This window comes from Pteropus vampyrus, unplaced genomic scaffold (assembly GCF_000151845.1).
Source record: "Pteropus vampyrus isolate Shadow unplaced genomic scaffold, Pvam_2.0 Scaffold15, whole genome shotgun sequence".
NCBI lineage: Eukaryota > Metazoa > Chordata > Mammalia > Chiroptera > Pteropodidae > Pteropus > Pteropus vampyrus.
In genome coordinates this window covers 8,946,645-8,961,303 of record NW_011888796.1, presented here as the reverse complement: position 1 = coordinate 8,961,303, position 14,659 = coordinate 8,946,645, and the positions used below count along the sequence as shown (strand labels likewise).

Genomic DNA, 14,659 nt, shown 5'->3' with positions numbered 1-14,659 from the left:
GTGCATTTCAACCCCTTGTTCCTTGGCTTCCATAAGTTGTTCAGCCCATGGAGAACACCCACTTGCAGGAGATGGGAGGGAGAGAGGAGAATGATGTCAAGATATTCGTATCTTGGCTCCCTCTCTGAGAGAGGTCATCACAGGTTACAGGGTCACTCCACTCAAAACGGGTTCTCAGGCAGCCCTCTCCACACAGCCCTCCCTCTTTCCCCGTGTTTCAGGAACTGCTCCTCCTCTTTGTACTCTCACAGCCCACTCTACCAGCCCCAAGGCTCCTAATTCTTTCAGTTTCCCTGCACCCTGCCCATCCTTCTTCTAATTGTCCAGTATGAGTATGTACCTATTTCCTGACAGTACCTGTACTGAATATCGTCACTCCACAGTCACCCCTCCAGTGTATGGGAGGGGTGTGACCTCCACTGACAATGCTGTTTGAGCTAGTGTCAAAAGTTTCAGTGCTTGCAAGGGAAGGGGGTCTCTTATTTCTACTTGGCCAACCATCCTGAGGACAGAGCCAAATCTCACCTTCCCCTAAATCAGATCAACAAGATGAGAGATTTCAGTTTCTGGGTATTGTGAGGAACAAAAAATTGTCTTACCTAAGCTGTCAGCAACTCCCCAAAACAGAGCAACCAAGAGAAAGATCTAAAAGCCAGAAGTAGAATAGGTTTGAAGCTCCATTCTCCTCCCTTTGGACTTTTTTTAAATATACTTGGAATATTTCTCCCAATTACATAATAAAAAAATTAAAACCTGAATTTGCCCTCCTGTCAGATTCTCAAAAGAATTCTAATATGATATTCCTGTAACAGACTCAAAACTCCAAAACTATTTTAATAACTCTGCAGGATGTTATAACCTCCTGAAGACCTCTTAAATTCAGATTTTGGTTTTGGTTTCCATTAAGTAGTCAGAGATTTTATATTCAACTCTTATTGAAGATAAGAATAGGTAGTAATAATTCATCTTAAAAGTAAATGATTACCCATTAAATATAAATACGATTGATTTAACATTTAAAAAAATTTTAAATCCACTGATATTAATGCTAACGCTGAGAAATTTGGAAAGGTCCGTCTAAACACATTCATCTAGAAATGTTGGAAACAAGCATGGTTTACCTACAATGGTGTGAAGCTAATGATGCTCAGATCTCAGCTGGAATGATGCATCACTACAACTACACTTGCATTTCCAAGGCCTTTGGTAGAGTTCTGCATCCAGTCTTGCAGAAGATTCAGTAATGTGAATAACAGAGGGTAAGACTATAAGACCCACAGAGTCAATATTAAAACAATATTGGACTCCTTTTTCTGAAAAGGACAACAGCAACACCAGTATCAACGTGCCAGTGATTTCAGTTATAACTAGAGAAATATTATTAGATTAATATCTAATTAATCTAATAATATTAATTATTAGCAAGCATTGACAGCTAAGACTAATGTATGATGAGAATTCCACAAATACTATTAGCAGGTACTGTGCAGGCACGAATGACTCAAAACTACAGACATCTATTCTTCACCACAAGAAGACAAATTCTACTCCTTCTGTCCCCTTATTAGGTTTACTTCTTTTTAACTTATAGATGCAGGAAATAGAGAATCCTTCTCAAGAGAAAAAGCTGCCTTCTGGAAGCAAGTCTTCCTCAACGTGACCAGAAAGATAGACCTTCATACATCCAGGTATAATCTTGAGGAAGCCAGGTGGGACTTAAGTGGGGGCAGTCTCTTCCTGCCTCTCCGCTGCCCGCCCACCCTTCCTTCCTTATAAAAGGGTGAAATTCCAGGTCCCAACTGGATCTTAGTAGAGGTGTCTAACCCTCTCTCAATCTCTATCTCTCTTTCTCTCTCTCTCTCTCTGTCTCTCAGACACACACACCAGAGACACACACACAGACACACACAAACACAGCCTGATTCTCAAGGCCATCTTATTCAATCTTTTCTTTTGTTTCCAAAGAGAGCCTTGGCCACAGCATCCTTTTGAGGTAAAACTCAGACTTGGGGGAGGGAGAGAAGCCCCACTGACTCCCTGTGGCTAAGCCTCTACCAGAGCTGTACATTGCGAATTAAGGGCACTGCTAAAAATGAAGTGGAAGTTTATTTTCTCCCACAATTCAGGAGGAGGTGGAGGGGCTGCACCACAGGAGGATCTGAATTTTATAATTTCCTCATCTTTAACATAGTGATAATAATACCCACTTTACGGAGAGGCTGTGAGTTTTCATGAAATCATATATGCTATTGCCTTGTAAAGTGTAAAAACATTATACTATATGCTATATAAGTGGTACACAAGTGGTAGTAAAATGTTAAAAAACAGAAATGCTAAAAACTGTTCTAGAACAGTCCTTTAAGATACTATATAATTACTATGTTAAGTCATAGGTCACTTCTAACATTAATTTAATCCAATGTTGACTAAAACTAGCAGTTAAATTTTCAAATATGACCTGATCTGAGCCCTAAAAAATTGGCCAAGCAGTTCCTATAAAATGTAAATAATCTTTTCAAGTTCAATGCATTAAAAAGCTTATTTGACATGACAACTTAGTGCAATGCAGTATCCTGGAGTGGATCCTGGAACAGAAAGAGAACCTTAATGGAAAAACTGGTGAAATCCAAATAAAGCCTAGATTTTAATTAATAGTAATGTACCAGTATTGGTTCCTTAGTTCTGACAAACGTACATTAGTCACAAAAAGTGATAATAATGGGGAAAGCAGGGTGAGAGGTACATACGAACTCTCTATTATCTTTGCAGCTTCTCTGAAAGTCTAAAAATATTCCAAATAAAATATTGATTTAAAAAAGTCTACTCAATTTTTAACAAGATTTAATCACATAACAAATGTTTATGGAGTGCACAGGCACTGTTCTGTGTACTGGGTACACAGTGCTGAGCAAAACAGACCCATCCCTTCCTTTAGGGAGCTAAGAGACCAATGAGCAGGAAAGACATGAAACAGCCACAAAAAGCAGTGTAAATTGTAATTGCAGTTTGTAGTGAGTGCTGTAAAGGAAAAGTGCATGAGACGAGAGATGTATAAAGCTGGAAAAGGGGCCTGAAGCATGTGCCAGTGTGACCGAAGCATAGTGAGAGCATGGAAGAGTGGTGCCATCTGAAGAGCTCGACCATGTGGAACCTTGTAGGCTGGATTTAGGGTTTTAGAGTTTCCCAAAGAGATACAGGAAGTCAGTAAGAACTTTAGCCAGAAGAATGGCATGATCCAATGAATGCTTTTAAAAGATCACAAAGGCTGCTACATGGATGTGCACTAGAAAGATGCAAGACAAGAAGTTCCTGCTTCAGGTGCTCACACTTAAAAAAAAATATATAGGGAGAAATGAAAAGTTCTCAACTTCTAATGTATTTGCTCTAAAAGGTCCCTGGGAAATAGCTTTAGAATCTGCCACCATAACTTGGCAGCGAGGATGGTACTCCAAATGGCTCCCAACTCATTCGACCTGAATATTTCTTCTAGAATGCCCATGATTAAACATGGGAATGAACAAAAAGACATGATAGTTCCAAAGTCACATAACCTAGGGCTTAGCAAGATATCAATAGCAAAAACCTGCAGGCTCTAATACCCTGAGGAATCTTAGCTTCCACAAGGGAAAAGAATTCTTAGTATATCTGGTTTTCAGGAACATGAAATCATTATTGACACCTCATTGGTGCATCTTGGTGTTGGCTCAGGACAAAATATAGAAAATCCTAGACTGAAGAATAGTGGAATAGCAACCCTTGTTTGAAATATACAATGTTAAATGTCATCTTCAGTTACTATATCTTGAGTCTGAAGAAACTGGTGTGTTGCCCTATCTGACCTAGGAAAAGAAATGCCTTCCAAACTTGTTATAACCAGTAGTAATATAATAAGCAGTCTGTGGTACTAGCTGCATAATTTTAAAACAGAACTCCCTAGGGACTTATACTCTAAAGAGATTCTTGGATTTCCTCAGTTTATAGGAATGTAGTGTCTATATAATTTCACTAACTATTACACTCTAAGAGTTCTTAAGACTGGAAGAAAGAAAAATCAGCTCTTGAATGAAGTCTGCGAGTTGATATGAAAAACTTTTTATGTAAAGCTCTGTGAACCAAATAGGTATTAAGTTGACTATCCAGCCAATTTCTCCTTTTCTCTGTAAACTACCTCTTCCCCCATAGTCAAGGGTTACCTAGAAAGCATCTAGCCACCATGGTTTCATAACTTGACCCTGCCCCAAACCACCACAGTTAATATGATCTAGAGTGTGCACTTGACACAAATTGAGCCAAAGACTCCCTTTGCCCAGGAATCTGAACTTAGAAGCAAGAGATTCTTGCTCAATCTGTCTGGTTTCTTGAATAAAGGACATATAAACACTGGAACTGCTGGCAGAGGCTATTTTCAACAATTTGGACAAGAATATAGAGAAAGCCAGCCTGCAGCAAGAGACAAGAATGGAGAACATGTGCCAGAAAAAAAGAGATGAAAGAGAAGGAGGGCTTCCCGTTTTCCCCACAGCCCTCCAGTACCTTATGCTAGCTTATCCTGCTTTAACCCTAACCTTAACATCAATGAGAGACCCCTCTATCTTTTCAATCACTTTCATTTTTGCTTAAGCTAGTTCAAGTACAATCCTGTGACTAGAAATTAAACAAGCCCTCACTAACACTCCAGGTCTCACCATTTTATTTGGTCTCAAATAACTGAGAACCAGCTTGCCCAAATTTTTTAAGCCAAGATCTCTTAAAGGAGAATCTAATTCCAGCCTCTCAAAGAAGATAATTACAACAACATGAAAAACGCTTATCTTAAAATGTTAAGTGGAAAAGAAGCAGGGCACAAAATGTATATGTATCAGAATATGACTACACTGTAGTTTCTACTTGTCAATAAATCAAGAAGTGAACCCCTGTATGGATTAGAAAGGTTAGACGGAAATTAACCAAGATAACAGTAGTTATGTTAGGGTCACAAGGTTATTTTTCTTTTTCTCTATATTCCTCTGTGTCTGTTAGTTAAATACTTTATAACTTAAAAAATTATAACTATTATAACTATTTAAGACTGTGAAGAAATATGTAAATATGTTTATAATAATGATGTATTTTTTAAAGTAGAATGTAAAATACACTGTTATATTTGTGACTATATAAATAGGCACAAAAGGAACTGTCGTTTCAAGACCCTGCATATAACAGAAAGAATACAATTTCCAATAGACCATCCCAAACTGATCCTCAGCCTTCACTTCCTCTCCACTTGTTCGCCTTCCCAATCCTATCTAACCCTACCCACCCTATCCCATGCTATCCATCTTCAGCTGGAATTTCACTCTTCCCCTCCCCACTTACACTGCTGCATTCCCCCACCTCCCTCACCCCTGCAATCTCCTCTACTTTGATCTCTAGACATGCAGACCCATCCTATCACCCATAGGCCCTAGATTAGTCTCCTCCCTTTTGGGCTTGGATAATTTTTAAATTATCTTGAACATTGTTGTAACATAATTTTCAGTAACAATTCAAAGTACAACATTAGATATGGGGGGGGGGAGTGGTAAACCATTTACTTACAAGGAAAAGTAAACAAGCCTCTTTGAAATCATAAAATTGATTCTATTAGTTTCCTCCATAATCATAACAGTTCCTTACATTAAACTTGCTATTGTACCAGGCATTATATATACATTATCTGACATAGTCCTCTCAATGATCTGTGAAGTAACTATTATTATTTCCATTTCTCAGAAACAAATTTGTTTATATGAGAGGTCAAGTTAAGCAAATTTGAAAGGCTAACAAGTAGCAGAGCAGGGTCTTGTGGTCTTTACATTAGACCTCATGGCCTCAAACAGGTCTTGGATAGCCTTTCTAAAGAAAGTATATCGAACTTAATGTTAAACTCACGTGTTAGCTAGTAGTAAAAGTAGTATTTTGTAATACAAATATCCAGTTTATATGTAAATTTATATTTTAAATGAAAATACATATTAGAATTAACATTGTAGAAACTACCTTATTATCCACATCAGTAATATATGCAGTGATATTCAGGATCAACATAGCCCTTTTATGTCCTAGTTAAAACTTTGTTACAAAGGCTTCTCAATATTACTATTATGGTAATTATAACTTTACAAAGCACTACCTCTCATATACAAAGAATCATAAAGCTTATTATCAGGGTATAAACAGAATATGAACTGGAAGAAATGTCTGGTGTTTTCATTTCACCAGTAAGAGACAATTTTATAACTTACTTCAGTAAGAGTGCTTAAGTGTTTATATTAATATTGTACATGAAGACCAATAGTAACCATTTCAAAAGAGGAGTGGACACATTTTATTTCTTATAATTCTAGTAACTTTATACCAGTCCGTATTTTTAAAATTGCCCTCCCTTCCCCCCGCAATTCAAGTACAGAAAACATGAAGGAAATAGGAAGACACAAATGCAGAAGTTATAACCGCAAAGGTAAAGTGATCATACAATACCATTTGGTATATTCTCATTCTTTGAATAGGCACATCTGTTTGATTCATTCATGGCTGACAAATTTTTTTTATTTCCTTCCAATCACTACCATTATGTACTCTTTTTTTTCTGTGTAAAAATAATTAACTCTTCAAATTCTTCAAAGGAATCTGTAATCATTCATTCACTAGCATGCTAAACTTTATTGAGCACCCGGAATATACTAGATACTTTGCCTAAGAGGAAAATAAATAAAGATAAGTCCCTGCCCTCCCCAAGCTCTGTGGGTGAGATAGCCTGGTGTAAAGTATTAACAGCCCCAAATAGTGTGCTAAATGCTGGAGCAGAGGTGAGTACACAATATTATAGAAGCACAGAGGGAGGGTTAACCTAGCCTGGGGCAATCAGGAAGCTTTACAGAGGACAGCACATTTAAATTCAGCCTTTAAATATGAATAGGAACTTTCCAACATGTGATGAGGGAAACATAGGAAGAGGAAGCCATTCAGGCCGTAGTGTGAAAAGGCTCGGAGGAGCAGAAGAGCATGAAGACAATAATGTTACCAAAACAATGAGCTGCTTGATGAGACTGTGACCAGTATTTGTGGAGGCCATGTGGGATGTGAAATTAAAGAGAAAAAGTGGACTAAAAAGCCAACAATTTAAGTCGATTAAGGTGCTTAAATATATGGAAGACTATGCATTAAATTTAAGTTATTACAAATATATAGACCAATGAGAGAAATGTTCAGTATGAAATAAAAAGCATTTGCTTGTGTCTATGGATATAAAAAAAGGCCAAAAGGATACTGTTAACCAAAATGTTAATACTAATCACCTCTGGGTGGTGGAATTATGAGTAATTTTGTTTTTAATCTCTCTTTGCTTCTCTGCCTTCCAGATTTTCTGCATTAAGCATGCATTACTTTGGCAATTAGGGAGGAAATGTGTACTAAAATAGAACAATATAAGCTGGGCTCAGATTGTGGCAAGCTAAGGAGTTTGAACTCTATTCCACAGAAAATGAAGATTTATTTCAAGTAATTGATTAAGGAAATGAGGTGAGCATATTTGCATTTTAGGGAATTAAATACTGTTAAGGTGAGGCCGAGAGAAAGATGTGATGGATAAAACTAAGGCAACGACAGCAGGGATAGAAAGCTCATATTTGGGGCAGGATAGATAGGACTTGTTAACTGATTATGGGGTACGGGAAAAGGGCAGTTTGAGGATGACTCCAGGTTTCTGGAAAACAGGTTATAGCAGCGGTTGGAAAAGTCAGAGAGCCAAAGCAGTCATAAGTTGGTAGAGTTCTTTTTGCAGACAGGATGTTCAGAGATAGGATCACAGCAAGGGGAAAAAGTTTTATTCTTAATATGGAACTGCCAATGCGAAATAACTGCAGAACCTGGTCACTTACAGGATATGGAAAAAAACACAAAAGGCCAACAGAAAACAGAGAGGCAACTGGCCACTGTCTGAGACAGAAGGTGGGGTGAAGAGAGGCAGAGTAAACATTTTACTAGAGTTTACTGAGGGAGATTCTTCCTTAGAGGGTGGGACTTTTCAAAAGCTGTCAAAGCTGACCTACTGCATGGCTGTCCTGATTCAGTGACTAGTACCCTCTTTTTTACAAACAAAGAAACCAATGTCTACACAGAGAAGAGTCCCAGGTCTCAGAGCCAGTTGTTAGCAGGTTTAATACTAGAATCAATTTCCAAACCACCATAGTTTAATTCACTATACATCAACATACTACCTTCTTATACAAACACAAAAAGGCTCACCCCCAAAATATCAATAACAGAAATACAATAAAGCACAAGTGGATTTATCCTTTGACTTGAGTTATGGAAATGAATGACTTCTTATAGTAGACACCCCTCTTATTTCTCTGACCACCACCTCTTATCTTTCAGCTAACTACCATTAGCCTTTGATCCCACTGAGATTTCTAATTCATTGGTCCTACCACTTTTCACTCTCCCCAATCACCTTGATTTCTTCTCTTCTCTACTTACCAGCTTTAAATTATATGGTCAATCATTATAACTACACTTTCCTTGAAGAAAGTCATAATTCTCTTGCCCTTATTATTTTATTATACCCATTGGATAATCTGCAACTGCAGTTAAACTTTTTCTTCACTTGCTCTATGCCTCCACTGTGTCAATGAATACAAAAACCTACCGACTGGTTTCACTTTAAATTTGTGACCAGAAACTTTAAATGGGCCCTTTAAGGCAGCCAGACAACCTTACTGTACTTCCCCAGATTTTTCGCTCTCTCTATTTATGTATTCACACCTTCTCTCTCCCCCAACCTCTACCACCTCCTCCCAAATCTTCACTCTCAGTGGATGACCTTGCTTCCTATTTGGAGAAAACTAAAGCAACCAGAAGAAAATCTCAACAGACTCCCACCATCTCAGTTAACCACCTTCCAGAACCTGCACCCACACACTCTGCCCTATATCCATGTTTCTATCTAAAAGTAATGTCCCTTCCTTATGTACTATATTTGATACCCTAGCTCTCCAACATTACTAATTTTCTTTATTCAATCATTCTCATGTGCATACAACATACTGTTATTTTTCCCATTCAAAAATAAAAACTTCCTTAACCCTATAACCCCCAATTCCTCTCCTCCCTTTTACACAAAAAATCTTGAAGAGTTGTCTACACTCAGGTTTTTAATTCCTTCCTCTAATTCTCTCTAAACACATTCTAATCTATTTTATGTTACTTTACCTACACTTGTCAAAGTCACCAATGATGCCCAGTTGCCAAATTTGTGGTCAGTTATCAGTCTTCACTTGACCTTTTAGCAGCACAGAACTCAGCTAATCTCTTCCCTCTGAAATTCTTCACTGGCTTCCAGGGCATCACGTGCTCCTGGTTTTTCTCCTACTTCCCCAGAAGCTCCTTTTGGTCTCTTTTAATGGTTTCTCCTTTTCCCTCCAACTTCTTAATGTCTGAGTGCCCTAGAGTTCAGTTCTTGTTCCTCTCCTGTATATACATTCACTCCTTAGAGATCTCATCAGGGTTATGCTTTGATAGCATTTAAATACTGGAAAATCCCTAATTTATATCTCCAGTCAGACATCTCTGTGCTTATTCAACATCTCCAATTACATTTAATCTTTCCAAAATGTTATCCTTATTCCTCCCCTAGCTTCCTAAACTTCTTTACCTTGAAACTTTCCACATTTCAGCCACTGGCAACTCAAACTTGGTCAAGACAAAAAAGATGGGATTATTTTTACCCTTTTCTTTCTTCCAGATACCATAACCAATCCATCAGGAAACCTTATTGTCTGTATTTTCAAATATATCCAGAATCTGACCACCTCCCATTACCTCTACAGTCACCACCATCATTTTCAAATCACCATCATTTCTCACCCAGGTTATTACAATAGCATACCAACTAGTCTCTCTGCTTCTACCCCTACCCCAATAGAGCAATCAAACTGATCTTTTTGAAAGACAAATCAAGTTATATTACTCCTGCAAAACCGTGCAAAGACTTCCCTTTTCATTTAGAGTACAAGCCAAATGACTTCATCTGAGGCCCTGTATCCACAGTGACCTCATCTCCAACCAATTGGAATTGTTCATCTCAATTCAGCCATGCAGGCCTCTTCACTCTTTCTCTAGCATGCCAGGCACACTTCACCTCAGAGCTTTGCACTGGCTCTTCTCTCTGCCTGGAACATCTTCTTCTAGATGTCCACATAGCTAACTCCCTCACATTCTTCAGATCTTTGTTCAGTTGAGGCCTTAACTGACCACCTTATTTAAAATTGTTACAATAGCTAGGCCTCTCAGAATTTTTTTTATCCTTTTTACTCTGCTGTAATTTTTTAAAATAGCTATCACCTTGAAATATGTTACATAATTTGTTTGTTTATTTATAGTCTTTTTCTTCTCACTAGAACTTAAGCTCTAAAAAGGAAAATACTTTTGTCTGTTTTGTTCACTGATATATTCCTGGCACGCAGGAGGTACTCAGTTAACACCTGTTGAATAAATAGATCTATTTCCCCTACCACACCATAAGTTACTTGAAGTTAGAAAAATGCTTTAATCATCTCTACACTATGCGTGTGTGTGTGTGTGTGTGTGTCTGTGTGTGTGTGCGTGTCTGTGTGTGTGTGCACGCACACACACACATATCAGAATAAAATACACAGATTTCATATCAGCCTGACTACTAGAATTTGTTCTGGACAAGGCACTCATTTTCTTGATTGGCAGGGGTGACAGCAGGATGCATTAATAGGGTGCTCATTGATGCATATCAGAGTTGAGTCCCTACCACCTCTAAAAAAGTAAACAGTATAGATAAAGAGAACATCTCATCTTTAAGCCTCATACATGACCAGTCAGAAAACAAGAAATCACCTTGCCTTCACATGTTATATATTCCTCACCAGGGCCTTTTCATAAATATATCCCTCTAGAATTCCCCCAAGCTGTTGCTCATTCCTGGTAACAGCTAAAGCAATTGACCATATTGTACTGGTTTGCTGCAATGTGTTTGCTTACTAGTTGAAGCCTGCATTAAGGGCAGGATTATTTCATGGTGCTCAGCTGCCTGGCCCTCTTCCAGCTCTCTTCTCTCCTAGTCTCTCAGTGAGCAAAATGGCAATTTCTTTCTACCTCTGAAAGCACAAGCATCTGAAAGTTATTTGACTATCATGTAATTCTCTGTCCTTGTGAGTTTCTCTGCCTTCACTGTTTGAATTCTGTGGCCTGAAGTTAGGTAAGTGCTCAACACAAATAACTATGCCAAATTCATCTTTATTCCTTTTAGCTTCAGTTGCTGTCTTGGTCAATGCTAGTCCCCCTTTTTGTCCTGTTATTGTATAGCAAATGAAACGTGCAGCTATTTCAAAAAGTACAAAAAAAAAAATAAGATGAATGTATCTTTATTTAAAATGTCACTTTTTAAATAATCTTTTTGGTTTGTTCTTTATTAAAAAAGTTCCGTCATTATAAAAATTATAACAATATACTACCCTGAGTCTTGTAGTTTCACAGACAGCTTCTATATTCTTCAAGCAACCAATCCATGGTTCCTAATTAAAATATTCAAAGTTGAAATCTAAAGAATCTCCACAGGGTATGCTAGCACCTTCACTTAAGTTTCTAGGGTTAAAAAAGAAACCCTTTGCCAATAGGAAAAAAAGAAGTTTTCGAGTCTATAGTACAAAGACTTCAAACCACATTCCACAGCATGTTATTTTCTTTCCAGAAAATTCTAACACTGTATAATTACTTTTGTATGGAAAATGAATAATGTAAGCCTCTAATGCTAAAAACAGCTAGACAGAAATCATCCTAATCAGATAGGCCTTTCTTGAAGCCAAACGAAATATTAAACTAGAAAATATCTGTGTGAGGACAGCCCATGGAAGAAAGCTCTTGAATTATTATTCAATAGAGATGGAGCACAGTTTGGGAGAAAGTTACATGAAAAAAAAAAGTGTATCCTGGTCTATGTGTCAGGATTTATCTGCTTCAGAGGAACTGTAATGTTGACTGCACCTCAAAATGTCACAGAAAAATATCAATCAGAAATGCTTCTAGGAGCTTCCAAGGCTTCTGGTAAAAAAAAAAAAAAGCGAAAATATTAATTAACCTTCATCTATACGACATAAGAGTATTGATATAGAAAAAGCGAAACCCCACCTGCATGGGAACTAAGCCGCAGCTACTCCCGCATTTGAGAAAGAGAGAGAGAAAAAAACACGAGCTTCACTTTGGTTGCTGGCAGAACTAATCCCAGCAAATACAAGTCGTGGGTTTTGTGTGTTGGGGGAGTAGGGTGCACCTCCTCGCCCACCCAGAAAAACTGCTCCGGAAACGTGAAAGCCTCTGCGCCGCAGGACCTAGCTTAGCCAGTAGAGAGCTGGTACGAAACAGAACGGCCCTCTGGGGCTCAGACGAAGTCGCGACGTGCCGCAGGCAGCACGGGCAGGTGGCCTTGCCTTGTCTCCCCCTCCCACCCACTCCACCTCCAGTCGTGTGCGCAGGTCTCTGGCTCCAAGCTCTGGAACTCGGAGCCCTAAGCAGGTTCTTTCTCTACCCAGGATGGAGAACCTTCCAAAGACATTTTAACAAGAGTAATTCCCGCGCTTGCAACGTCTCAGCAGCCCAGAGCCAGGAAGCCGACCCAGCGGGCGCCGGGACCCAAGTCTGGGTCCGCTGCTCTCCCTGGCCCCAGCCCCAATCCGTCCAGCCTGCGTCCCCAAGCGCCCCGCCCGCAGCCTGGCACCCAGTAGGGGCTTTTGGGAGTGCAGCCCCAAAGGCTGACTTTCCGCTAAGTAAACAGCCATATTAGCCTCCTTCGGTCGTAAATAAACCAGGGGTGAGCGGGCCGACGGCCGTCTGGAGCGCTCACCGGATCCTCTCTGCGCCTCCGCCGCCAAGGCTGCGACTGTTTCCAAACTCCTAAGCGCAAGGGACCGGGGCTCCATTTCTCTCCCATGGTTCAGCACCGAGGACAGCGTACATACTTTTCTCCCAGTGGCCCCACCGCCAAGAGGGTGGCGTTTGCGGCGCAGGCAAGGCTGCAGGTGTCCGGACGGCGCTTCCTCCCGCATCCCACCCCTATCCGGCGCCTCGAGCAGGGCAGCCCCGCGGCGTCTTACTTTTCTGGCTGGAGTAACCCGGGTAATAGCCATAGTAGCCGGTGATCCGCAAGATCCGGTCCTCGATGGTGGCCACCCCGTTGGGGGCCGCCTTGACATCCATAGAGAGCGCGGGGCGGCGGCCCCGGAGACGGAGGAGAGGAGAGCGCAGCGCGGGGCCCGGGAGCTAGTGCAGGTGCCGCCGCCGCCGGTGCTGATGTTGCAGCTCGTGCTCCCGCGCCCGGGCTCTGACTCCACCGCCCGGCGCAGCACCGGCTCCGCATCACAGCGGCGGCGGCGGCAGCGGCGGCGGAGCGGCCCCCACTCGGGCCGGCCTCTCAGTCAGCCTGGCAGCTCTCCCGCCCGCCACCCCGCGCACTGCTGCCCCAACAGCGCCCCCTCACCTCCGACGCCCTCCGCGGCCCGGGCGGGTGTGGGCGCCCCACCTGGCCCCCAGCTCTCATCATTAACCCTTTTGCGCTCCTTCCTCGAAGGGTAGACATCCCCGAACCCACCCGCCCCCGACAGAGCGGATGCTTGGTCTAGGGGCGTGGGAGAATAGAAGGTGAGAAGATGGCAGGGGCTCGGGGAGGAGAGGTGGAGGTGAGAGAGACCCAAATCGAACCAAATGTTATTAATGCGAGAGTGGACACTGTCGCTCGGGGAGATGACACCTCGGGGCGCCCCTGGGACTTGTCCATGTTTGGCGTCTACGCCACCTGGGGTCTGCTGATATGCAAGCGTTCCTAGGCGTTAATTAGTTCTCGCAACTTGCCTAGACGACTGAGAGTCTTTTTTTTTTTTAAGAAATGAAAAGAAATATGAGCCCCCAGCAGGTGATACGTGGAGTGATTATCCGGGTATTGTGGACACAAAGACTTTAAGAGATTAAGCCACCAAGTCTGACAGTCCGGGTCCCGGCCCTGCATCCTCTCGATGAAAATATCAAAAGCTTGTGAGACTCAGCTGCGCGCAGCATGTTTATTTTGCCAATTCCAAATGCCCTGAGGAGAAATGATTTTCTCCTTTATTGCCAAAAACATCAGGGGAGAGCCTTTCAAACTGTGAATATCTGGACCCGTGAAAGTTTTAGCTGCAGTCTAGAGACTGTATGTCTGAGTCTAGAACGTCCTTGAAGCTGTGTGTTCAGAGTGAACACCCTCGTCTTGAGTGTGACTCTGCATTGGCGAGAGACCCGCGGGGTTACTCAGTGAGCAGTGGGGATGATTCTTCTATTCATAGTTTGCAGTCACAGCCTCCTGAAAAACAATCTTCAAAGATTCATCTCAGAAACTACTGGGTGTGTGAGGGTGGGGATGGGGTGTCAGCTCATCACCTTAGAGGTCATTATATGCACATTCCATCCAGAGCCAGTTTAAGACATCCCTGCCAGATTTCACATTTCTAAAGTTTGGGGGAGGAGCGAGGAGACAAAAAGATGTCAATTTCAGTGCCCCCTCAGAAACTTCCAATTAATCTATCACACCATTCTGCCTTGAAGCACAGTGTGCAGGTCCTTAAGAGGGAAGAAATATGCAAAC

The 14,659-nt window shown here is 41.1% G+C and overlaps 1 protein-coding gene across 1 annotated transcript in view; it reads right to left on the bottom strand.

The window, feature by feature from the left end:
- SLC35F4 (solute carrier family 35 member F4) overlaps nt 1-13,285 on the bottom strand; it is a 175,321-nt gene extending 162,036 nt beyond the window's left edge. Inside the window, exon 1 of the mRNA XM_011385042.2 lies at nt 13,140-13,285. Coding sequence (XP_011383344.1) covers nt 13,140-13,242 — 103 coding nt within the window. The 5' untranslated portion in view covers nt 13,243-13,285. The remainder of the gene's footprint in view (nt 1-13,139) is intronic.
- Between the last annotated feature and the right edge of the window lie 1,374 nt (nt 13,286-14,659).